The sequence below is a fragment of the Protopterus annectens genome, chromosome 2.part1 (genome assembly GCF_019279795.1).
Source record: "Protopterus annectens isolate FY-2018-M chromosome 2.part1, PAN1.0, whole genome shotgun sequence".
NCBI classification, from domain to species: Eukaryota; Metazoa; Chordata; order Ceratodontiformes; family Protopteridae; genus Protopterus; species Protopterus annectens.
Window position 1 is genome coordinate 48,791,848 of NC_056729.1, and position 26,056 is coordinate 48,817,903.

General features: G+C 44.3%; 1 protein-coding gene across 1 annotated transcript in view; it reads right to left on the reverse strand.

Moving 5' to 3' along the window:
- Nucleotides 1-26,056, reverse strand: part of LOC122793961 — a gene marked incomplete at its 3' end in the record, with an annotated part of 2,396,194 nt that overhangs the window by 1,209,114 nt on the left and 1,161,024 nt on the right. Inside the window, 1 exon segment of the mRNA XM_044062016.1 lies at nt 15,465-15,520. Coding sequence (XP_043917951.1) covers nt 15,465-15,520 — 56 coding nt within the window.

Below are 26,056 nucleotides of genomic sequence, written 5' to 3' on the forward strand. Positions count from 1 at the left end.
TGCGTTACCATGCTGAAGATTTGTGGATTTAATTTCCCTTCGTTAGAGTCCATTATATTTCTGCTTAGATGTCTGCCAGAGTATTTTTCTTTCCTGGCAGGAACTGTGCTTGCAGATGAACTTGATACATTAGAGCCGTGTTCCTCAAGGTCATGGCTTGCCTGCATAGGGGATAAGAATGAGTGCCCCCTTGCTTATGTACCACATTACTGTGGTGTTGTCCGTCTTTAATAATTGTCCTGGATGCAGAAGGTCCTTGAAAGCCGTTAGGGCATTTTGAACAGCCAACATCTCTTTTTGATTGATGTGAAGATGCATTTGGTCTGTGGTCCACTTGCCCTGAATGCATTTTCCTGCCATGTGTACTCCCCAGGCGTAATCTGAAGCATCTGTTGTTAGAGTCTGCCTGGCTGTGGGTAGAGTAAAAGGCTGACCCTTGTTGAGGTGACATGCCTGTGCCCACCATCGAAACTCCTGTTGTAGGCAGGGAATTATTGGTATTACTGCTTCTAGACTGTGAGAGTATAGAGTCCAAACACTTTTTAGGTACCATTGTAATTTCCTCATATGCAGTCTGGCATATGGAATTAGTAGTATGCAGGATGCCATGAATCCCAGGGCCTGCAGAAATTTCCTTGCAGGGAGATGGGACTTTTTTGCCAGTAATTAAAAAATATTGAGTTAGTTGTCCTTGTTTGTCTGGCGTGAGATAAGCCATCTGGGGAGTTGCATTTATGCTGGCACCCAGGAATATTATCTGTTGTGAGGGCACTAGTTTTGACTTTTCGTTTACTGTGTACCCTAGAGAAATTAGCAACCTTTTTACAAACACCAGATGCTTTAGAAGAATGTCCTTTGTTCTCTGCTTGAATGAGGCAGTCGTCCAGGAATGGATATATTTGAATTCCTTTTTGTCTGCAAAATGCAATTACTGGTGCCAGGCACTTTGTAAAGACCATGGGCTCAGTAGATAAGCCAAAGGGCAGTGCAGAGAATTGGTAGTGCATTGTACCAGCTTTAATCTGAGGTATCTTCTGCAATTTTGTCCGATAGGGACATGCAGGTGTGCCTCTGAGATCCAGATTAACAAGCCAAGCCTTCTTGCCCAGCATGGGAAGAAGCTGCTGTAGTGTCAACATTTTGAATTTCGGAATATCCAGGTAAGTATTTAGCGTTGAAAGGTCCAGTATAGGCCTCCAGGCTTTGTCCTTTCTGGGGACCAGGAAGTGTCTTGAGTAAAATCCTTGTCCTTGTTGTGGTACTTTTTGAATAGCTCTGATGTCCATGAGGGCTGAAATTTGTTTTTGTGCCTCTGCCCATTGATTTTGTGGCAGGTTTGGCATTCCTTTTAGCCTTGATAAAGTATGAAACTGGAACCTGTAACCTTGAGACACAATATTCAGAACCCATTTGTCTTGGGTGATTGCTAGTTCCCCCCCCCCAAGGGGGCTACCAAAAGGGAAGTGCTTGGCGTACGAAGGGGGAGGTCATTGGGACTGTTACCTCTAAGGTTGAGACTTGTCCTCACCTCCTTTTGGGGTTGAGGTGCCCCATTGTCGTTGTCTGTTAGAGCCTTGGGGTTGAGATCTGCCTCTTGGGCGTCTGTATCTGCCTCTCTGTGGCCTGGCTTACACTGGAAAGGACCAATTCTTTGTAGGCCAATTTCTGCTAAATCGAGGTGGCTGTACCTGTAAGGAATCTTTGACTGATTGCATTGATTTAGCTTTATCCTCCATTTTCTTTAACACCTCTTCTGCCTTAACACCAAACAAGGTATCATGCTGTAAAGTAGCATCCAATAATTTTGCCTTAACATGATCAGGTAAACTCTGTTCTTTTAACCAAGCATGTCTTCGGATCACAGAACTAACTGCGGCTCTACAAGAGGCCTCTAAAGAATCAAAACCACATTGCAGAGTACGTTTTCCCACCTGTTCAACAGCATGCAATAAATCCTGCATTTCTTTACAGTCAGGAGCTTCTGAGCTTACAAGCATTTTCTGTTTTAACTGAGCCATTAAATATTGTTGGTACTTAAGCATGTGAAACTGGCAATTTAAAGCCCTGACTGCTAAAGTTGCAGACGTGTATACTTTCTTCCCCCATCTATCCAAAGCTCTGGAATCTCTGTCAGAGGGGACTGGATTTTTTTGCAATGGAAGCCTTAACCCCTTTTGGACCCTGGGAAATAGTTTCTGGATCAGCAGAAGGGTTTTTATAAAGAAACTTGTGAGTGTCAGGGACTCTATAATACCTATCTGGCTTTGCTGGTGCAGGGGGCAAAGAATCAGGAGATAAGCTGGAATCAGAGAACACATCATCCACAATATCTAGCATAGGCGGAATAGCCAGGAGCCTGTGCTGAGGCAATAAAAGGAAAGCCCTCAGCCTTTTCTTGTATTCTGAATAATCCTGCCTTTCCCAATGGAAATGCTCCCTCATGGTATGTAAAGTTTCCCCAAAAGAATAATCCTCAGGAGGAGAGGCTGAAGGGATAGATTCTTCAGCATCAGAGTCCTCACAGGGGGGGTAGAGAGTATCCCTGGTCTGAAGAGGAATCAGAGGAAATGGAAACCTGATCAGAGGAATTACAGTCTGTATCCTGCCTAGGCCTTTTCTCAGGAGGGGATGGGAACCTCAGTAATGGTCTTCGGCCATTTTAAGCATCTGTTTCTTAGGCATGGAGGACTGTCCAGGAGACTGCTGTACTTGCTGCTTTGTCTTTAATGGTGTTTTTGTCTTGGCTGTTGCTTTAACGGTAAGTTGTGAAGGTCTGAAAACACCCTCAGAAGCCGATGCCTGCTCAGCGGCTCCGGACCCATCTGAAGGATTAGTTTCCGTAGGCCCAATACCTTGAGTTTCCAGAGGCCTAGTTGTCTCCTTGTGGGAGTCGGAGGCGGCCTGTGGCTCTGAGGTAGTGCGTGTCAGGGCTGCAAACGCACCTCACTGAGAACCAGCGACTGGCCTAGAAAAGGTTTCGTCTTCGGTTTTGGACCTCGGATGCCTGTCTTTACCCTTGTCTCTGCGTTTTTTCAGAATTGCGGTTGTCGGTCGATCCGACGGCATAGTATAATTGAACCTTCGGCCAAAGTAGTGCAAAGCAAAATCAAAACGTTTTATAGTGCGTTTGTTAAATCTAGCACAAAACTGACAACTACTGACGTTGTCATCAGGGCCTAGGAATGGAATATAGTAAGAGTGGAAGTCCTTATGAGGTATTTGCTTCCCACAAGAAATACAACTTTTTCCTGACATCGGTCTGAGACAAGAAAAAAGTTTCCCGAATGGGGTACTTAGCTTTATTGAAGACTTCAGATCTGAAATTCGACTTCGAAAATCTCAAGGAGTCAGCCGACCGGCACTTGCGAACTGCTTCTGCTTCGGGCCCGGCAAGAAAGACTGAAGAAAATGGCACTGGATGCATCTTGTATACCCCTGGTGCACTGACGTCAGGGAAGAAGCGACAGCAACCGACGCTGGACCAAAACTTTGGAACTCTGGCTGACTGCGGGACCGCCTGATGGCAGGATAACTCAAGTGTAATGACTGCAGCAGTGTAACACGAACATCTTGAAAATTTACAGCTGTGTTCCACAAGGTCATAGCTTGTCTGCATAGGGGGGTACGAGTGAGTGCCCCCTTGCTTGTTTATGTACCACATAACTGTGGTGCTGTCTGTCTTTAGTAGTAGTTGTCCTGGATGCAGCAGGTCCTTGAAAGCTATAATCGCATTTTGTACAGCTAGCATCTCTTTTTGATTGATGTGAAGATGCCTTTGTTCTGCAGTGCCCTGAATACATTTTCCTGCCATGTGTGCTCCCCAGGCGTAATCCGATGCATCTGTTGTCAGTGTTTGCCTGGCTGTGGGTTGTGTAAAAGGCTGTCCCTTGTTGAGGTGACAAGCTTGAGCCCACCATTGAAACTCCTGTTGAAGGCAAGGGATTAGTGGTATAACTGTTTCCAAACTTTGACAGTGTTGACACCATACATTCTTTAGGTACCATTGTAGTTTCCCTCATATGCATTCTGGCATATGGAATTAGTAGTATGCAGGATGCCGTGTAACTCAAGGTCTGCAGAATTTTTCTTGCAGGGAGCTGGGTCTTTGTTGCCAGAGTCAGTTGTCTTTGTTTGTCTGGCGTGAGACAAGCCATCTGGGCCATTGTGTTCAAGCTGGCACCCAGGAATATAATCTCTTGTGAGGGCACTAGTTTTGATTTCTTTTCGTTTACTGTGTTCCCCTAGGCAACTTAATAACTTTTTTACAAATGCCAGATGCTTTAGAAGAATGTCCTTGCTCTCTGCTTGAATCAGGCAGTCATCCAAGTACGGATAAATTTGAATTCCTTTCTGTCTGCAAAATGCAATTACTGGTGCCAGGCACTTTGTGAAGACCCTGGGCGCAGTAGATAAGCCAAAGGGCAGTGCAGAGAATTGGTAGTGCATTGAACCAGCTATGAATCTGAGGTATCTTCTGCAGTTTTGTCTGATAGGGACATGCAGGTATGCCTCTTTGAGGTCCAAAGTCACGAGCCAAGCTTTCTTGCCCAGCATGGGAAGAAGCTGCTGTAATGTCAACATTTTGAATTTCGGAACATCCAGGTAAGTGTTTAGAGATGAAAGATCCAGAATGGGCCTCCAGGGCTTTGCCCTTTCTGGGTACCAGAAAGAGTCTTGAGTAAAATCCTTGTCCTTGCTCCTGTGATGGTACCTTTTGAATAGCTCTCATATCCATGAGTGCTGTAATTTGTTTTTGAGCTTCTGCCCATTGATTTGGTGGCAGATTTGGCATGCCTTTTAACCTTGGCAGAGTGTGAAAGTGGAACCTGTAACCTTGAAATACAATGTTGAGAACCCATTTGTCTTTGGTGATCATTTGCCAATTGTGGTAGAAGAGTGGCAGTTTTCCTCCCAAGGGGGCTGCCAAGAAGGATTTGTTTGGCAGCTGTAGTGGGAAGTCATTGGAGCTGCTTTTTATATGATTGTGGACTGTCTTCCCCTTCTTTCTGGCCTGATGCAACCCCCCCCATTGTCGAGCCCTGTAAGGACCTTGTGTTTGACCTCTACCTCTTGGACGTCTGTATCTTCCCCTTTGAGGTCTGTCTGTAATTGGAAAGGACCAATTCTTAGTTGGCCAGTTTCTGCTAAATCTAGGAGGCTGAACCTGTAAGAAATCCTTCACCGTTTGCATACATTTTGCCTTATCCTCCATTTTCTTTAATACCTCTTCTGCCTTAACTCCAAATAACACATCCTGCTGCAAAGGTGCATCCAATAATTTTGCTTTAACATGATCTGGTAATGTATGTTCTTTTAACCAAGCATGTCTTCTAATGACAGAGCCTGTAGCTGCTGCTCTGCAGAAGGCCTCTAGAGAATCAAAAACCACATTGCAAAGTATGCTTTCCCACTTGTTCAGCTGCATGCAATAAATCCTGCATTTCTTTAAAATTAGGAGGATCTAATTCTGGAAGCATTTTTTGTTTTAACTGAGACAGTAAAAATTGCTGATATTTTAGCATGTGAAACTGGCAATTTAAGGCTCTCATTGCTAAAGTTGCAGACGTATACACTTTCTTTCCCCATCTGTCTAATGCTCTGGCATCTCTGTCAGAGGGAAATGGATTCTTGGCTGATGAGGCCTTAACTCCTTTGGGTCCCTGAGAAATAGTTTCAGGGTCAGAGACAGGGCTTTTATACAGAAATTTATGTGAGTCAGGGACTCTGTAGTATCTGTCAGGTTTAACAGGGCTGGAGGCAAGGAATCAGGATTTAAGCTGGATTCAGTATAAACATCATCCACAATATCTAACACTGGCGGAATAGCAAGGGGTCTGTGTTGAGGTAACAAAAGGAAGTCTCTGAGCCTTTTCTTGGATTCTGAGTAATCCTGGCCTTCCCAGTGGAAAGGCTCCCTCATGCTATGTAGGGTTTCCCCAAAGGAGTAGTCCTCAGGCGGTGAGGCTGATGGAATTGATTCCTCAGCATCAGAATCCTCATAAGGGGGTACAGAGTATCCTAGGCCTGAGGATGAATCAGAAGAGATGGACACCTGGTCAGATGAGTCAGTCTGCATCCTGTCTAGGCCTTTTAGCAGGAGGGGGATGGGACCCCCTGATCAGAGTAATTAGGTCTTCGGCCATTTTGAGCATTTGTTTCTTAGGCATGGAGGCCTGTCCTGGAGAATTCTGTATTTGTTTCTTTGACTTTAAAGGAGGCTTAGACTTAGCTGAGGGTTTAATGCTTAACTGAGTAGGTCTGAAGACACCCTCTGTAGCTGTGGGTTGCTCAGCTACTCCGGATCCCTCTGAAAGGTTAGTCTCGGTAAGCTGAACAGCTTGTGCGTCCGAAGGCACAGCCAACTCCACGTGGGAGTCAGAGGCGGCATGTGGTTCTACAGAAGCGGTCGTCAGGGGCTGCGAAGGCGCCTCGCTGAAAACCGGAGAACCGGTGACTGGCCTAGAAGAGACTTCGTAGTCAGTTTTGGGCCTCTGATGCCTATCCTTATCTTTGCGCTTTTTGTGTATTACGGTCGTCGGAAGTTCCGACAGCATGTTACAATTGAATTTTCTACCAAAATAATGTCGGGCAAAATCAAACCGACGTTTAATAGTGCGCTTGTTAAACCTAGCACAAAACCGACAACCAGTGACGTCGTGGTCAGGGCCTAGCCATGGGCTACAATAGGAATGGAAATTCTTATGAGTTATTTGCTTCCCACAAGAAGTACAGTTATTAACTTTTACTGACATCGGTCTGAGGCTAGAAAAAAAGTTTCCCCAACGAGGTACTTAGCTTTGTAGAAGACTTCGGTTCTGGATTCGGAATGAAAATCTCAGGAGACGGCCGACATCAGGGAGGAGGAGGCGACAGCAATCGACGCCAGACCAAGACTTTGGAACTCTGGCCGACTGCAGGACCGCCTGACGGCAGGATAACCCTAGTGTAATGACTGCAGCAGTGTAACACGATGAACATCTGTCAGTTTAAAGCTCTAATGGCCAAGGTTACAGAAGTGTAAACCTTCTAACCCCATCTATCCAGTGCCCTGGAGTCTCTATCAGAAGGGGTAGGATTTTAAGCAGTAGAAGCCTTAATGCCCTTGGGCCCCTGTAAATAGTCTCTGGATCTGCAATAGGATTTTTAAAAAGGAACTTGTGGGACTCTGTGACAATGTAGTATCGGTCAGGTTTTTCTGGCAGCAGGAGGCAGGGTATCAAGGTCCAAACTAGATTCCGAAAAAGCATCAACAATGTCTAGTACAGGAGCAATAGCTAAAGGCCTATGCTGAGGTAATAGAAGAAAATCCCCAACCTATTTTTTGAATCAGAAAAATCCTGGCTTTCCCAGTGGAAATGCTCCCTTTAGAATACATAAGGTTTCCCCAAAAGAAAAATACTCAGGAGGGGAAGCACAGGGAATGGAGTCCTCTGCATCAGAATCTTCATAAGTAGATAAGGGCAAATTCAGATCATTAGAAGAATCAGAAACAGAATCCTGATCAGAAGACTCAATCAACTTCAGTCCTAGGCCTTTTAGAAGGGGGGGGGTTGCTACGCCGGATTAGAGTTATTAGATCTTCAGCCATCATTATTTGTTTTTTAGGCATAAAGGCCTGAGCATGTAGCCTGGGCATCGTTTTTTTAGGCATGGATCAAGATTTAGGCCTAAGTAAAGAAGCAGACGTCGGTTTAACATGCAAGTCCGTAGGCCTGAATACACCCTCAGAAGTCATCCAAGGTAGAGACATCTGCAGGTTCCATAGCTGAAGCATCTTGCGGCATTCCGGACTCCGAATGGGTCTCAGTAGAGGCATGCGAATCAGAAGTAGCGGCTATCAGGGGCTGCAAAAGCACCTCACTTAGTACCAGCGAACTGGCGAATGGATTATGAGAAGCATCATCAGCAATTTTGGACCTTGGCGGCCTGTCTCTGTCTATCTTTGCATTTTTTCGGAATCCCAGTAGTCGGATGGCTAACAGAAGAAATTTATGGAAAATTAAACAGAGAACCAAAACTTTTAGAGGTGAAAATATACATACGATGGATAATTCGCTGATTAAATAAAGCACAAAACCGACAGGAATGTACGTCGTGGTCAGGGCCTAGGCAAGGAATACAGTACAAATGAAAATCTTTAGGAGGTATTTGCTTTCCACAAGTAATGCAATTATTAACTTTTACTGACATTGGTAAGGAGCAAGAAAAAACTTTTCCAACTGGGTACTTCGCTTTAGTTGAAGACTTCGGTTCTGAAACTGGAAAACAAAAATTTCAGGAGTCGGCCGACCGGCACTTGTGAACTGCTTCGGGCACCGCACGGTAAGAAAGACTTATGTAATGGCGTCGGCTGCATGTTTTATACCCCTGACATCATGGAAGAAGGGAGAGCAACCAACGCAGGACCCAAGACTTTGTTAATCAGGCTGCCTGAGGGCTACCTGCAAGCAGATAACCCAAATGTAATGACTGCAACAGCGAAACACTAAGACCATCTTAAGTTTTACCTGTCTCATAAGTTAAGTTTTAGTGGAGAGTCACTATTTTTAAAACGGCAAGATAGATTGAAAGAGGGTGATCACTTTTGTATTCCGGTACTATGGAATACAGTAGAATGGCCAATAAATTTAAATAGTTGAAGGGGAGTGATTTCACAAAATGATAATTTTGTACTTACTCACACAAGCCAGTGAAAGCAGTGAGGAAATGAGACATATGGTCAAATTAACATAAGAGGCAGGTAACTAGAAAGACAGTGGTATTTAAGAACACGACAATGACAGCGTGGGGGGGGGGGGGTTTCTGCCTGACTCACAAGAGACAGAACTGTGGTGTCTTTTGAAGTTTTAATATGCAGTTAAAAGCAGAACACAAGCAAAACACAAGGTAAAGAAAACAAATCACAGTACTCAAAATATAAAAAGGCAATAAACTAATACAAAATACAACAAATATAAAGCAAACCAACCTTTCCCTCACAGCAAAGTGTAGCAGAGTCTGGGTGAGTCTTCCCAATAAAGCTCTGAAATGTTTTATTTTACCCCTTAAACAGAAAGTTTAGTTCCTAGCTCCACCCACTCAGTTCACAAATGATTAACATTAAGTGGCCTCTTCTATCTTATGTACGAGTCCTTAATTGATCAGTTCTAACTTATGCCTGATGCACAAGAGACAGAGCTGTGGTGTCTTTTGAAGTTTTAATATGCAGTTAAAAGCAGAACACAAGCAAAACACAAGGTAAAGAAAACAACCTACGCAGGACCCAAGACTTTGATAATCAGGCCGACTAAGGGCTTACCTGCAAGCAGATAACCCAAATGTGATGACTGCAACAATGAACCACGAAGAACATCTGGAGGCACAGCAGATTGGGAGGGGGGATTCAACTTGAAGCTCAAAATACCTCTCTTGGGTCTCAGTCATTTGTGAGGTATCCCATTTGAAATAGTCTTTCATCTTCGTGATGGTCTCACCAAATGTAATACCCTCAGGGGGAGAATCCCCCTCAATAGATTCCTCATCAGAAGGACAATACTCCTGGGGAGAAGCAATTTGGGAGGTGTAAGATATTGAATCCTCTGAGGAGGAAAGGTAGTAGTATGCTGCCCTTCCCTAACCTGAGATGTCATGGGGGGGGAGGGAACAAGATGAAGCAGGCTTAAGGCTGAGCAAAGGTAAAGTAGTGGGGGATAAGGTTGAAGGCCCAAGGGCCATAAAGGCCTGCATCAGGGAAGAAGTGAAAGACTGCCAGTCTGGTAGGCCTTCTGCAGTGGAGGAGGCATGCTTGGTTTTCTGTTTCTTTTTAGCTGGGGTGGACGCTGGAACCGGCCTGGAATCAGGCTTAGTAGGAACCATATCAGAAGTCTGGATCCCGGTAGGAGGTACCACAGAATCTGGTTCCCCCTCGACCTCGACAGTAGTCAGGTGTCTGGGTAGGCTCCGAGGATGTGCCTGTCGTCGGCTGAGCAACAGCTTCACCAAAGGTCGCCATTGAAGTCGACTGATCCATCGGGTGCCCCTCGGCTCCTAAATCAGCAGCTGGCGGGGCATCCAGTAGCAGAGCGGCAGGCGAAGAAGGCCTTTGAAGCTTGGGGTTCTGAGGCGGGATCCATTCTTGGGGCTAACCGCTTAAGGGACTGGTTTTCTAAGAAGATGTTTAGTGCGGCCAGATGGCTGAGTAGGGTTCTTCGGCACAAACAATTGACAAATGGATCACGCAGAATGGCCGTACTTCTTGCCTAAGCAAAAAAATAAATAACACTTATTATGGGCGTCTTTATGGGGTATCTGGCACCCGCATTGGCATTTATGCTTTTTACCTGACATCCACTATAAATTGCTACAACAAACCAAGCCTACGCAATTACAATTGGATATGAAAAATTCAAAACCCAACCGTTACTTAGCTTTATTGAGACATCTGATGAGAAGCAGCAAACACACAATGTGTCGGTCTGCGCCTCAAAAGTTCTGAGGATTGTGTGTGCAGACATCACATTTAAGGCCCCTGGTTTATGGCCTTAAGTGTGACATCCCACCCAGCTGAAGCTTTTGCATAGGAGCTGACGTACGAGTCACCTGAGGGCAGGAAATCCCACAACTAGAATACTGCAACATAGGAATAGGAGGACATCAGTTTTTTCACTGAATGCATTTCTTCCCCATCTTCTACAGTTTCTTACATCACCTGCTCAACTTGGGTCCATGATGTAGCTCATTCTCTTGTATGGCACTAAGAAGCTATGCTTTCGCATGGCCTGGAAGGTGCTGTATCTCCAAGCCAGGTAGGCCTCCTGGTGATTGACCTTGTTGCTGTTGCTACCCAACATGATGCATTCACTGTATTCACAGCCATACCTGAAAAATGCTTGCCAACCTGGAGAGAAAGGCTTCTGACTCCATCACCTTCTCTCTCTACAGACCATGTCTTCTACCTCTCAAGTTTAGCCTTCATTTGGTAAAAATCTTGAAACATTAACACAAGAGTTTGGTAGTTCAGAGCCCTGAAGGTACATGGTAGCAAAGGTGTAGACCTTCTTCCCAAGCCAGTCAACTACTCTACTTTCCTCAACACTGGGAAAAATATTCTTGGCTGGAGTCCTATAAGATGCCTTGCTTGAATTCATGGACACCATGGCTGAATCAGAAATTGGGTTCTTAGACAGGTAGCTACAGTAATTGACAACCTTGTATAAGCAGTTGGAATTCCTGAGAGCAGGGCTGGAAACCCATGTCCCAAGATAAAGTGCTGAAAGTGTCCACCATACTTTTCCATCAGTAGAGGATCGGCTGAGTGTTTTCACTCTGGTAAACACTGAAGCTCTCCATACCTTTTCTGTGCATCACAGTAATCCTTCACTTTGGGTACTGAGGACTTTGTCTTTTGGACTGCAGACATTTACACATACAAAAACAGAGGATTCAGCCCATGGCCTCTGTCATAATACAGGTAAATGCCAGAATCAGACACCCTCAGAGAGGTGGGTGTTGAAGAGCTTCACAGCACAGAAGAGCAGGCTTTCTTCTGGGAGTGTGGGGGCCTCATGAAGGGCATTGCCAGAACACTCTGTCCAAAAAGGTGTCAGGGTTGGGGGCCTGCAAATATGCCTCACTAGACCAGACACCCTTGAGAATCAGAAGGTATGCCACTGTCCTACCAGGATCCCTTTTCTTCTGGGTACGTCTTCACATTTTTAAATGGGGTGTCCTCAAATGACATGGTGTCATTCAAAGGGGATCCAATGCCTGTCAGCTTGGGATGATATGCTCGACAAGCCACGATGCTTCGCTAGGGATGGCTTGCACCTGTCACCCCTGGGCTTTCGGATATTGGCAAAGGCTCTTGCTACCCCCATAGTGCCTTTTTTAGGCAAGGCTCAAAAGACAAACCCACCTCCATAGGTATCACAAGGGATAAGAAACTAAGAGTAATGCTACTCAACGCCAGAAGTCTAAACCTCAAGATGCACTTTCGAAACTCTCCTTAGCATGGAGAACATCGATATCTGTGCAGTAACACAAACCTGGTTCAGGGCTCCGAGAGCACCCCAGCACTACCAGGTTATACCTCATACCATGCTTTTCGCCCCAAAACTTGGACCGAACCACAAAAGGAGGGGAGTATCGATATTCATCAAAGATACCCACACCTCCAGGTTGGTGGCAAAGCACGAAGCATCAGAGACTATCCATGTGCAACTAACAGTGGGTAAAACTGCCTTCCAGTTTAAAGCCTGCTACAGACCACCCTCCCAAACCCAGGAACCCCACTCGGCCTTCCTGAGAACACTGGAAAATATGAAGGTCTCTCCAAACACCATTATATTGGGCGACTTCAACTACCCAAACATAGACTGGGAGCATTACTCTAGCTCCAACACCCTAGCCCAAAGGTTCCTAGAATTTATAAACTCAAATGCTATGGAACAACTTGTTACCACTCCCACAAGAGGGGAAAACATACTGGACCTGATCATCACCAACATGGGGACTCTATGCTCCAGACCAGAAGTGTATCCCTCACTGGTAAGATCAGACCATAAACTAATCTCACTGGATATTCACATCCCGACCCCACCCCCTGCCCAGAAAACCACAGTAAAAAACTTCTCTAAAGCAAATTTCACACTCCTCAAAACTGAGGTGGAATCCTTCAAAGCCCCCAGGCCTGTGGAAAATAAGGCCCAGACTGCAGAATCCTTTATAAACGCATTCTGTGAACACCTTCAGGAATGCATGGATCATGCGATCCCAAATAAAACCAAGACCCAATCCTCCAAAGACAGATGTCCTGTCTGGTGGACCCCAGCCATAAACAAACTATACAATAGAAGGAGGAAGCTACTAAATGATAGAGCAAAATCCCAAAAAGGGAAGGCATCACTGATCAGTATTAGCAAAAAACTACGGGCACACATAAAATTGTCTAAGGCCAGCTTCGAGAGAAAAATTGCACAGGACACTAAGGATAATCACAAGGCTTTCTTTAGTTATGTTAGGAACCTGGGTGGTAATTCCCAAATATGCTCAGAATTAGTCCAAAATGACAAAAAATACACTGAACCCACAGACATTGCCAACATCCTAGCTGACAGGTTCAGCGCAAACTACCCCCCCCCCACCAAAAGGGCAAATATTTATCCCAGCAGAGTGCTGCCCCCCTGACATCTCAGATGCTCAGGTAAGAGCCGCCCTCTCCAAAGCAAAAAACACAGCATCAATGGGACCAGACGGTGTCCCGGGCTGCATCCTACATGAACTCCAAGAAGAGCTAAACCCAAACATAAAACTACTGTTCAGTCTCAGCCTTACTACAGGATATGTGCCCAAAGAGTGGCGTACAGCAACAGTGGTCCCTCTCCATAAAGGTGGTGCCTCAATGGATCCTGGAAACTATCGCCCCATAAGCCTGACTAGCTTGGTCTGCAAAGCTATGGAAAGGATAATCATGGACCTCATAAATAAAGATACTGGGGACCTACAAACACTGGATCCTACCCAGTTCGGCTTTGTTAAGGGCAGATCCTGCCTCTTAAACCTGGTTGATTTCTTTGAAACAGTCACCAAGGCCATTGACGAGGGGAAGGGGGTCCACACAGCCTACCTGGACCTCGCAAAAGCCTTCGATACAATACCCCACTCAGGCATTATAGATAAGCTCACCAGCTTAAATATAAACCCCTATGTCACTAGATGGATTGCAAACTGGCTCAAGGACAGAACCCACATGGTTAGAATTGCTGGAGCCATGTCAGACTCCAAACCAGTTACAAGTGGTATCCCACAAGTCTCAGTCCTGGGACCTCTCTTGTTCGGTATATATTTCTCGGAGGTACAGACCAACACGGAAGGACTGTGGCTGACCAAGTTCGCAGATGACTGCAAACTGGGCGCCATAATCGACTCTCCAGCTGACACAAGCATCCTCCAAAAGGGCCTCATAGAAACAGACAACTGGTGCCAGAGCCATGGCCTCAAGCTAAATGCCAAAAAGTGTATAGTCATCCCCTTTGGCAAAAACAAAGTGCCCACAAATTACCACATAGGTGGTAATCCATTAAGTACAGAAGAAGTAATTAGGGACCTGGGGACCCAAGTTGATAGCAATCTCTCATTTGACAACCACGTGGCCAAAGTGGTTAGAAAAACATTTTATATAGCCCACCTAATCATGAAGGGATTCACATCTAGATCAGGGGACGTCATCGTGCCTCTTTACTCATCCCTCATCAGGCCCATAATTGAGTACAATGCCCCTTTTGGGATGTATCTTACCAGACACCTGCAGCAACTGGAAAGACCCCAAAAGTACCTCACCAAGAGGATCAAAGGGCTGAAAACAGATGCCATATGCTGCCCGGTTGAAGAAACTCCAGCTCTACTCAGTGGCATACCGCCTGTTCAGAGGCAATCTGTGCCTGACGTATAAAGCCATGTCCAACCTGGAATTAATGGACATGCTGCACCTCAGAAAATCCAAATCCCATAGAGCTACGCGATCGAGAGACTTAAACTTCAGCACTGAAATAAATAGGACATGCTGGAGGGACAGATTCATAACCCAGAGGCTCCCTTCACTCTGGAATAAAATCCCAGTCCAGGTTAGGCAGAGTCCCTCATTGACTCTCTTCAAGAGGAATCTTGATGAGTGGATGGGAGATCGTAGGCTTACCCCGGGTATCACTTCTGTGTCACTGTTAGACAGAGGCACAGTATACTAACCTCGAAAAAGGGCATAGCAAAATAAATTTAAAATTGGTGGCGAAAGCCAAACACATTCTGGCTAGGCTTATAAATGCCCTAGGGCAGATAGCCTAGTATGAACCTATGAACCTATGGGTGATGTATGGGAGCACTGGACAAGGCACACAGCCTTTTCTGGTTCAGAAGGTGCTTGAGAGATTTTTGTTCTCTGCTTAAAAGGTCTTCTGGTTGAACCCAATACAATCTGGACAGGAAAATACCACTGTTCTACCCTAAACAAAATCCCTGAATGTGAAAATGAGGAATTTGCTTTCTATAAAAAATTGCATCTGTTAACAATAGAAATTGCCATGTGCCCTGACAACTGTAAAATAAATTCCTGTTCTCTTCTATAAATAAAGAGAATAACAGCCAGACTTATAAAATGAACTGATGGATGCTTACTGTAAAAATCAATTAATAGCTCAGTTTCTCTTACTGTCAAAAATTAAATGAAACTAGCACAGGCATGCTGATGCCAAGAAGGATGTCTACCTACCTAAGAGAAGGAAGCACTGCTGTACCACTGTGCAGTACAATGAAAATTTATACATGCGCAAGACGCACACATACATTTATATATATATATATATATATATATATACATACACACAAACACACATTTATTAAAATGCAACTTTACTTTCATGTTTGTAATCTGTTATGTACATACTGATAAATATTTACTCCCGAAACAAGTTTAAATATTTCAAAAAACTAACCTTATTTTCTGGTTTTAAACTTGTACCTAGGCCTCTTCGAGACCAAAGAGGGATTCCTGTGGAAAGAAAAAAATACAAACTTTAGTTCTTTTATAGTAAGAAAGACCTTCTTTCTGGCATCAGGGTTTCTAATACAATCGGTTAAGGGAAAAAGGCATCTGCCTACTGCTAATTGGCATCAACAGAGACATTCAACCTACATGAAAACAAAGGCTAGGCACATGTGAATAGTCCTTTTGGCCTGCCTAAATGTGGCTTGAACACCACCAAAATGTAAATAAAAATTACCTTACACACACACGAATTCCGCAAATATCTACACAGTGGATATAAAAAGAGTACACACCCATGTTAAAATGCCAGGTTTTTGTGATATGAAAAAATGAGACCACAATAAATCATTTCAAAACTTTTTCCACCTTTAACATGACCTACAACCTGTACAATTCAATTGAAAAACAAATTGAAATAACATGCAACCCAGAAAAGAATTCCTAGTCCCCACCTTCAGTCAAGCCAGATCATTCAGCCCTAACAGTGACTGAGCACATATTTTACAAATCAAAAGTGAATGAAAATTTTACAGCAACACTACTAAATACGATATACAAAAACTTACACCCGATTCATAACACTGGAGACTATGTAGGACTCACTATGTTTACTCAAGGCTACATCACTTGAAAACAACTCCCCAAATTAAAAGTGCTTAAATCTGACAGCCCAAGTATACAAGTGCTTATGAGAGAAATACAAGGGGGCCGTACAACTTCTCAAACAAATGCAAAGTCTAACATTTTTTTGCACTGAAACATGCCCCTATGTGCCCCACCTCCCCTTTTACTATTCTTATACCAAAGGCTGCTGCTCCTTGGAGAAAAAGCTATCACCAATCACAAAAAAAGAAAAATATTAATCACTAGCATATTTAAAAGCATGTCTTGCTCTTATGCTGTGAAATTTCTATACCTTCAGTTTGAATGACTTGCTCCAATTACTCTTTCTTGGAAGTGGGAGAATGAATACAGGTTAAGGACAGAATTACATAGTACTGCCTTACATCCCCACACCCAGGGCTGTAACAGCTGATGTCACTTAGTGGATATTCTACTAAGTTACTGACAGTAGTGCACTTTACCGTCACCACAACTTTCCCATTAAAAGGTAGAGTAGGTAAGTACTCATTCTTAATGTACAGTTGTGGAAATGTGCTGTCCCCTAATGAAAATCCTGATTTTTCCATTGCATTTTAATTTGTGTGCACCTCGTCTGCTAATGCTTTTGTGGAAAACAAAAGGGCAAACATTCAAGTACTCATAGTTTCATAGGTACTTACTATATCACTGATTTCCGAGGATTATAAGAAAATTATATATTTAACATAACTTGGACTTGACTTAGCTTAACAGCAAACCAAGCAGTTCTCACTCGAGACCAAAAATCCATGTCTGTACCAGATAGGTGGCAAATGAGATCTGAGGAATCCATAGAGTTTGTAGAGCATTGTGGGTAGAAGGAGGAGCTCAAGACCACACTCAAGTCTGAAAAAATGTGGCAGAGTCAGATAAGAGGGTCAGATCCGTGACCCAATAGTGAGGAAGAATGAAAAGGGCGACATCAGATCTAGCTTTACATTCTTATAGTAGTTTTAGAACAAACATATGATATGAGATTTACACATTGCCCCTATCCATGAGGCACAAAGGTACTAAACAGAGGATGAATTTGCAGGTACTGAAATTTAATTTAGACAGATTGATTGGTAATGTAGAGATAAGTACTTTGCTTTATGTGCAGTTGAAGATGGTTCCACAGAAGTGGAATTACCTGCAATACATACCTATCCCCAACATGTTCCATGGACTTGTGAACATGTAGATGATCTGAAAAGGCAAAAGTGACCTCCTGTATAATACACAGAAGAGGGACAAGGCTTTGTTTTTGTTATACGAAGTGTCTGTCTAGTCATATGTCACTGCAGACTGAATCACAAGCACATACTTCCTAATTTGAATGACTTGCCTATATTTGCAGTCTTCTCCTACATGTTAAAAGTCCTTGATACAGACTTCCTTTCTGACAAATCCAGGATTCCAGATAAATGGCTCAATAATCCTTGACCCCGACACACAGAACTGTCTTGCTAAAATGCACTATGTACACACTGCAGTAAAAAGGCCTTTTTGACACAGGAGAAATTATATTTTATCTGGGAATCCCCTGAGCTTCTCAACTCAGTTTCAGACTTCAGCTAGTGTGTTTCTCAGAATTCTGGTATTCATAGCATCTATGGTAATCATGACTCCTCTTACCAGGTTACACATTATAAATACATACATACATACATACATACCACTGAGACTTTCTCAACACACATGGACAACATCTGCATTATCTGGATTTTCAGATCCCACCCTTGGGCCTTGTAAAGAAAAAAAAAAACAACTGCTCTATTGGAGACTACAAATACAAGTCTCCCTTCTCCTCAACCTCCAAGTCAATTTGTAATGAGATGCCTCAGATTTTGCTTTGTTGGGCAGTTTCCATGCAGGTGAAGGTGCAAGGCCTTTGGGATTCTTCAGACAGATCAAAGCAGAAATCTACAAAAGATGTGGTTTTAAAATCTATCCATCGTCTATGGTCCCCAACACCTCTCCAGGTGATTACAAACACCCCAGTGATGTACAACAAGCAAGGGGGCATAAGACTGTACTTTCAACACAAGCATGCAAGCTATTAACGCTTGGGAGATAGCCCTTCAGTATTCTTAATCCTCCAGCAGCTTACATTCTGTCAGAGCCAAACACAGAGGCAGATGAGCTGAGAAAGTCCAGAACAGACTCTCAGAAATGGAAAAATCAAGGAAGGGGATTTCCAGGAATTGATCTAGTCGTGGGCAAAACCGCAAGTAGATCTGTTTACCTCCTTTCAAAACAGATTCTGCCCCAGGACAAGATACAAACAGGCTAGGAAAACAGATGTTTTTTCATTCCCCTTTGAAGGAAATGCTCCTTTATGCATTCCACCTTTTCCATTAATATCAAGGGTAATACTAAAGATTTGGAAGACTCCAAAATAATTATGGTAACCCACATTTGCCCTAGGCAACTTTGGTTCTTTTTATGGAGCTGACCAAGGGTAATTACCACAAGCTTCTATAAAAACTGGACCGGCTCATACAAGACAGGAAGTTAAATATACCCCATTCTAAACAAACTTCAATGTACTGCCCAGAAGACTCTGCTCTAACACCTTTTAGGCACATCTTTTCAGAGGATGTGCATCAGGTAATAATGGAGGCAAGAAAACCTGCTACTAGAAAATCTTGTGTTGGCAAGTGGGAGAGATTTCCTACTTAGCATCTAGTCCATAACTAGGGACCTATCAGAGATTATGTACCACTGGTGTTTAAATGTGAGAGTTACTAGCCTCTGGCCTTTCACAGACTATCAAGGTGCATTTTGTCGCTAGCTTCAGCAAGTCTGCCTATGATCTTTTTAGTAAAACAGTTTCTAAAAGACAGTGTTGCACCAGACACCTTCCAAGCAAGCTGGCTGTTCCTTCAGGGGATCTCAACTTTGTTCATAGGTGTGTACTAGGCTAATGGTCCTGGAGTCTTTACAAGCCTAGCCCATGGAAGTGCACTGACATTGTGCCGTCCGTTAGTTCCCAGTGCCTCTGTCAAGTAGAGCCACTAGCGTTATCCCCCGAGTGAACTTTGTTTGCCATCAACTCATCAAGATTTCTCTTGAAGAGGGCCAGTGAGGTGCTCTGCTTGACATGTGTAGGAAGTCTATTCTAGAGCATGGACAGTTTCTGGGTTATGAACCTGTCCCTCCAGCATGCTCCGTTGATCGTGGTAATGAGATTGAGGTCTCTGGAGCGTGTGGTGAGAAGGGATTGGGATTTCTTTAGATGCAGCATTTCTAACAGAGCTAGGTCAGACATGGCTTTATAAAAGTCAAGCAGAGATCGCCTCTTAGTAGATGAGACAGAAAATAGCTGGAGTTTTTTTTTTTTTTTTGAGTCTGTCCATGTAAGACGTGTTCAAGGCCTAGGATCCTCTTCCTGACATACTTTTGTGGCCTTTCCAGCTGTTGCATGCATCTAGTGAGGTACATGCCAAATGGGGCATTATACTCTATGACTGGCCTAATGAGGGAAGAGTAGAGAGAGATGATGGCCTTGTTCTTCCTGGATGTAAAACCCTTGGTAATGAGATGTGCCACATAGGACTTTCTCACCACAGTGGCAATGTGGTGGTCAAAGGAGAGGGTGCTGTCAACTCGTGTCCCCAGATCTACAAAAGACCCCGAATTCAGAAGCCAGCAGGAGTACAGTAAAATGTAGTGTCACTAAGAGGCAGCAAAAACAGAAATAGTCCTTAGTGCCAACAAACACACTTTTATTAAAAATACAAGCGCTTTCGTTAGTTCAGAGACTTTATCAAGATAACTCCTGCTGGCTTCTGGATTCGGGGTCTTTTGTGGACTTGGTTGTTTATTTGGTTGCTTTGTGTCCCCAGATCTCTCATAACGCCCTCAGTGGGCTCCCATCAATGTGGTAATTAGTGGGAACTGAGTTTTTCCCAAACAGGATGACGACGCATTTTTTGGCATTAAGCCTAAGGCCATGGTTTCGACACCAGTCAATGCTCTCAGTGAGGCCTTTCTGTATGATGTCTACATCACTTGGGATTTAATAATGGCTCCCAGTTTGCAGCAGTCTGTGAACTTGGTCAGCCAGAGTCCCTCTGTGTTGGCCTGGACTTCTAAGACGTAGATGCCAAACAGAAGAGGATCCAGGACAGATCCCTCTGGGACTCCACTTGTGACTGGTCGGCAGCCTGACTTGGAGTCTGCTACTTTCACACTGTGGGTTCTCTGAGCCAATTTGCAACCCTCCTAGTGATATAGGGTTAATGCCTAGTTTGGGGAGTTTATCAATAATTCCTGAGTGGGGAATGATATCAAAGGCCTTGGCCAGATCAAGGTAGGCTGTATGAACTGCCGTGCCCTCATCCACAGCTCTGGTGACTGACTCAAAGAAGTAAATCAGGTTGAGCAGGCATGATCTACCTTTCACAAAACCAAATTGTGTGGGATCTAGAGTTTGGGGATTCCCTATATCCTTGTAAATTAGTCCATGATGCACTCCATAACCTTACATATCAGACTCCTCAAGCTAATGGGGCGATAATTCCCAGGGTCTGTAGTCGCTCCCCCTTTATGGAGAGGGATGACTGTAGCAGTGCAACATTCGGTAGGGACAAAGCCGGAGGTGAGGCTGTGATTGAATAGGGCACACAGATGTGGTGTCAGCTCACTTTGTAGTTCATGTAAAACACATCCAAGGATATTGTCGGGTCCCATGGAAGCTGTATTCTTGGCCTTGGATAATGCAGCTTTAACCTGTGCTGCAGTAATGCTGGGTACCTGGCATTCCTCCGGTACTGACTGGGTCCTTTCGGGGGGGGGGGGTGTAAGGTTGGCAATAAATCTGTCGGCCAGTATGTTGGTAATATCTGTTGGCTAAGTATAGGCAGTACCATTGTGCAGTACTCAGAGCAAACCTGAATATTGCCGTGGAGATTCTTGATACAACTATAGAAGGCTTTGTGGTTGTTTTTAGTGTCTGCCACAACTTTCCCTTTATAGCTGGCTTTAGAGGCACTGATGAGGGATCTCAACTTTTTGAGGCGAATAAGGGAGTTTTTCCAGCAACAGTTTCTTCCTTTTGTTGCAGAGTTTATTAATGGCAAGGGACCACCACATTGGCTTCCTTTTTTTGGAGGAGAGCGTGTTGGTTCTGTTGGGTCGTACAGTGTATTGGTGCATGATTTGGCAGTCCTGCATCTATTTTCCATTGACATGAGTGCCATGAAGTTAGCCACAATTTCTAGGAGTCCAAAGTCAGCTTTGGAGAAATTTTTCATGGTGGTTACTTTTGCAGGGGGCGTGGGTGAGATGTGGGTTTCCATGGTAACTAGTTTGTGGTCTGATTTAATCAGGGAGGAATTGACTATTGGTGAAGAGCAACATTTGCCCATGTTAGTAATAATCAGGTCAAGGATGTTGCTTCCTCTAATGGGGGTAAGAATGAGTTGGTCCAGGGCATTGGAACGGATTAACTCCAGGAAGCGTTTGGCCAGTGTATTGGTGCATGAGTAGTTTTAACAGTTGATGGAGGGGTAGTTGAAGTCCCCCAGTACGAGTGTGTTGGGTTGGACCCTAATAGTTTCCAGAGTGCTAAAGAACATGGAGTGAGAGTCTTGGGACATGGTTGGGGACTTGCAGCAGGCAACAACCTGAATCGCCATCTTACCCAATGTTAGTTGTTCCTGAAGTCTTGGATGTGTTATGCTGGGCTACTAGTCTGGAAGTGTGTATATCCTTTATGAATATGGCGACACCACCACCTTTGGAGCTTCAGTCCATGTTCTGGGGCCGAAAGGTGTGGAATGAGATATAGCCTGGTAGCGCAGGGGTGCTTTCTACTGCTTTAAAAAACAGGTCTCCTTTACAGCACAAATGTTGCTATTCTCCATTTTGAGGAGTGCTTCGAGCAAGTCTATCTTGACATTTATACTTCTAGCATTGAGCAGCATGACCCTCAGATTGCATTTATTTATAAATGTTATGGTGGTAATTTGGTCTTTAGAACATCACCTAAAAATGGCACTATACGGGTGGCAAGAGCCTTGGCCAGCATCCGGAAACTCAGGGGTGATAGATGCAGGCCATCTGTGGCAAAGCATCAAGGTCCGTCAATCATGTCATCCCAAGCAGACAGATGATGGATCACCTTAGAATGACACCAGACACTTAGCCAATTGTTGGTCAATAATTTTCTGCTTGTACTGTGGTATCATTCTTGGCGACAGTAGGATGCTGCTCAGGGCTAGGGTCATACATGCCTGGCCCACATAATCCCAGCGCTACTCTATGTCTCTACATGTAGTCCAGGGAGGTGCGTCTCAGGTCATTCACACCCACATGGACAGTGACAGTCATACTTGTACTTGTGGAGTGATCTGAGTGCGTGTGTTGTGTCAGATTCTGGCACCTGATAAGACAGCTGTTACCTTCTCCTTATTCGACCTAGCGAGTGGGACATCAGTGTGCCTCACTTTTGACTCACCTATGATTAGTGTATTGAGTAAGCCGTTTTGCCTTAAGGGCTTGGGTTGAGGGGCACACTGTGTAAGTGAACTAGGTGTCTTGTTGTTTGTGCTGTGCTGGTCGAGTGTGTTTCTGCCTAGGAGATCTCTGCCATTTGGGTAGATTTCTATAGAGAGCCTCCGGGAAGGTGGGTGTGTGGTTTGTGTTTTTATGTGAGAGCTGTGATAGTGGGTGCTCTGGAGGGCTATGTGTTGCAGGTGCTGACCTTCTCCTCTTGACCAGCTATTCCGATCTTGGCTTGAGAGTGCATGGCTTTATTTTGGATAAACAAGTGCATTTGTCACAAGTGTGTGTGTTGGGAGGTAAGAGGAGAGGATTGTCTGTATACATGAGGCAGTTGCTACACTGTCTCAGAATGCCCAGGTTCACTAGGTTAATAGAAGAAAGCAAAGGGAACTGACCCTTAGACATTCCAGGAAACATTAAACATCTCCATTTGAACCTGCACATCAAGTAATTTTAAGGTTCACCACATAGAAAACGATTTTTTTCATTTCTCTGACATGTGCAGAGTGCTGGAGTTGCAAGTACTCATGGTGAGTGAATAATGTCTGGTCTTCTCTAGAGAGAGGTCATCAACATGAACAACAATCCCTCATTCATACGAAAGGTTGCTTCAGAGTTTACTTTAAACCAGGCCATCAATCTCCAGGTGATCTACTCTCACCCTGAGAGCCAATGAGAAAGGATTTTGCATACTGTGACCATGCATAGACAGCTCAAATACTATCTCAACAGAACCAGGTTCTTTAGAAAAACTGATTTGCTATTTAGGTTGGTACTAATAAGGGACAACCAGTGTGAAAAAGTACAGTTTTGTACCTACCATAAATGTAGATGTTCGAGGATCCACATTGCTGCAGTCATAACCTGTGGGTAGTCCACTGTCCTCAGTCGGCCCGAATACCAAAGTGTTAGGCTGGCGTCGGTCATGGTCACTCAGAGCTGACGTCAGTACGCAGTAGTACTTAAGCGCCTGACCGACGCCATATCCTCAGTCTTTCTTGCCCCAGATGTCAGAAGGCCTAAAAAGGAAAGGCCACAGCCAAAATAGAAAGTACCCCACAACCAACATAGAGAAAATAATAATTATCCCAAAAGAAACACAGCAACCCCAAACTATAGAGGGGAAGGAGGGAGGGAAAATTGGACTGCAGCAATGTGGATCCTCGAACATCTACATTTATGGTAGGTACAAAACTGTACTATGTTCTTCGTCTCACATTGCTGCAGTCATAACCTGTGGGTAGAATCCCAAAGCAAAGATAAAGGGAGGCTGGCAAACTAAAAAGCATTAGGAGCTGCTAACATGCCCTGTAAAACTGCAGTGGCAAACCCAGCCCTAGACTTGGAATAAAGAGGGAGATGGTAATGTTTAGTAAAAGTGTGCACTGAACTCCAAGTAGCTGCCTCCAAAATATCCTTAGTAGCTACCCCCCTTAAAAAGGCAGTAGATGTGGCAGTAGCCCTAGTGGAATGAGGTCTGATCCCAGCAGGAACATCCTTTCCATGATGAGAATAACAAAAAGCAATACAATGGCCAATCCACTTAGAAATAGTTTGCTTTGAAACAGCTTTCCCTTGTGAACCCAAAGCAAAAGAAATAAATAACTGCTGAGTCTGCCTGAACTCTTTAGTTCTGCTCAAATAATAGCGTAACTGCCTGTGAATATCCAAAGAATGCAAGACTTTTTCCCCTTTATTCTGGGGATCAGCATAAAAAGTAGGCAAATGAATAGACTGGTTTAAGGCCACATTAGAAATAACTTGTTAGTACGCAAGGACACCCTATCCTTATGGAATATCAGGAAGGGTTCAACTGCCATGAGAGCCTGTAATTCAGATACCCTCCTAGCAGACGTAATGGCCAACAAAAAAGCAGTCTTCCAAGACAAAAACTTCAAGTCAGACGTAGCTGCAGGTTCAAAAGGAGGTAAAGTAAGCTTTTCCAACACAAAATTGAGATCCCAGGAAGGAGTAGGAGCTCTACGTGGGGGTCTTATGTTCTTTGCCCCTCTAAGAAATTGTTTAAACAAAGGGTGAGAAAATAAAGGAGGGTCACAATCATAGTTCACGGAGGAAAAAGACAAACCCTTGTCTAGTAATTCAGTAAGGTACTGTAGTGTAAAACTCAAATTAGGCACTGAGACATCAAAGCTCTTTGCTGTACTCCAAAGGAAAAATCTCCTCCATTTATCAGCATAAACTTTTCTAGCACTAGGCCGTCTGGCTTCCAAAATGACATTCAAAACCTGTTGAGGAAGCTGAGACCCCCCAGGGTCTAAACAGAATACGCCAGGCTGTTTGATGCAGGGACTGTACCCTGACATTGAGAAAATGATTGATTGACTGGGACAACAGGTGAGGAATCAGAGGCAAAGGCCAAGGAGGCTCCTGAGCTAAACTCCTCAGCAGAGGATACCAGTGCTGGCGTGGCCAATCCGGTGCTATTAGAATCATGCAAGGCTTGTCCTGCCTGACTTTCAAGAGTACCTTGGGAAGGAGAGGCAGAGGAGGGAAAGCACAGACGTGAAGGTTGTTCCAACTGAAAGATAGAGCATCCACTTTCCAAGCTTTTGGGTGAAACATCTTTGTGCAAAATTTTGGCAGTTGGAAATTTAGTGGAGAAGCAAACAGATCTATGTCTGGAGTTCCCCAAGCCACTGTCAACTGTTGGAATACGTGAGGATCCAATTTCCACTCGTGGGGATCCACAATTTGTCTGCTCAATACATCTGCTAAGGAGTTCTGTGCTCCTGGCAGAAACCGTGCTTGAAGAGTGATGTGCAAACTCAGAGCAGTCTCCCACAATATCATAGCTTGTCTGCAAAGAGGGTAAGAATGGGTTCCCCTGCTTGTTGATGTACCACATGACTGTTGTGTTGTCTGTTTGAATCAACACCTGTCCTGGTTGAAGTAGGTCCTTGAAGGCCATCAGGGCAAATTGGACTGCTAACATCTCCTTCATGTTGATATGCAAATGCTGTAGTCTGGGAGGCCACGTGTCTTGAATCCATTTCCCATTGAAGTGTGCTCCCCAAGCCAGGTCTGAGGCATCCGTCGTTAAGATCTGACTCGCCTCTGGTCGGGTCACAGAGAGTCCCTTGTTTAGGTGACATTCCTGAGCCCACCACAAGAATTCCTTCTGGATGCAAGGTATTATCTGAATGACAGTGTCCAAATCGTGGCAGTGTTGAGTCCATACACTTTTGAGATACCATTGTAGCTTCCTCATATGCAATTTGGCATTGGGAAGTACCAGAATGCAAGATGCCATGAACCCCAAGGCTTGAAGGACTGTCCTTGCAGTCAGCCTGGACATTACTGACAATTGCTGGAAGTATAGGTGAAGATTTCTTTGTTTGTCCGGGGTCAAAAAGCCATCTGAGAGGCTGTATTCAGTCTCACACC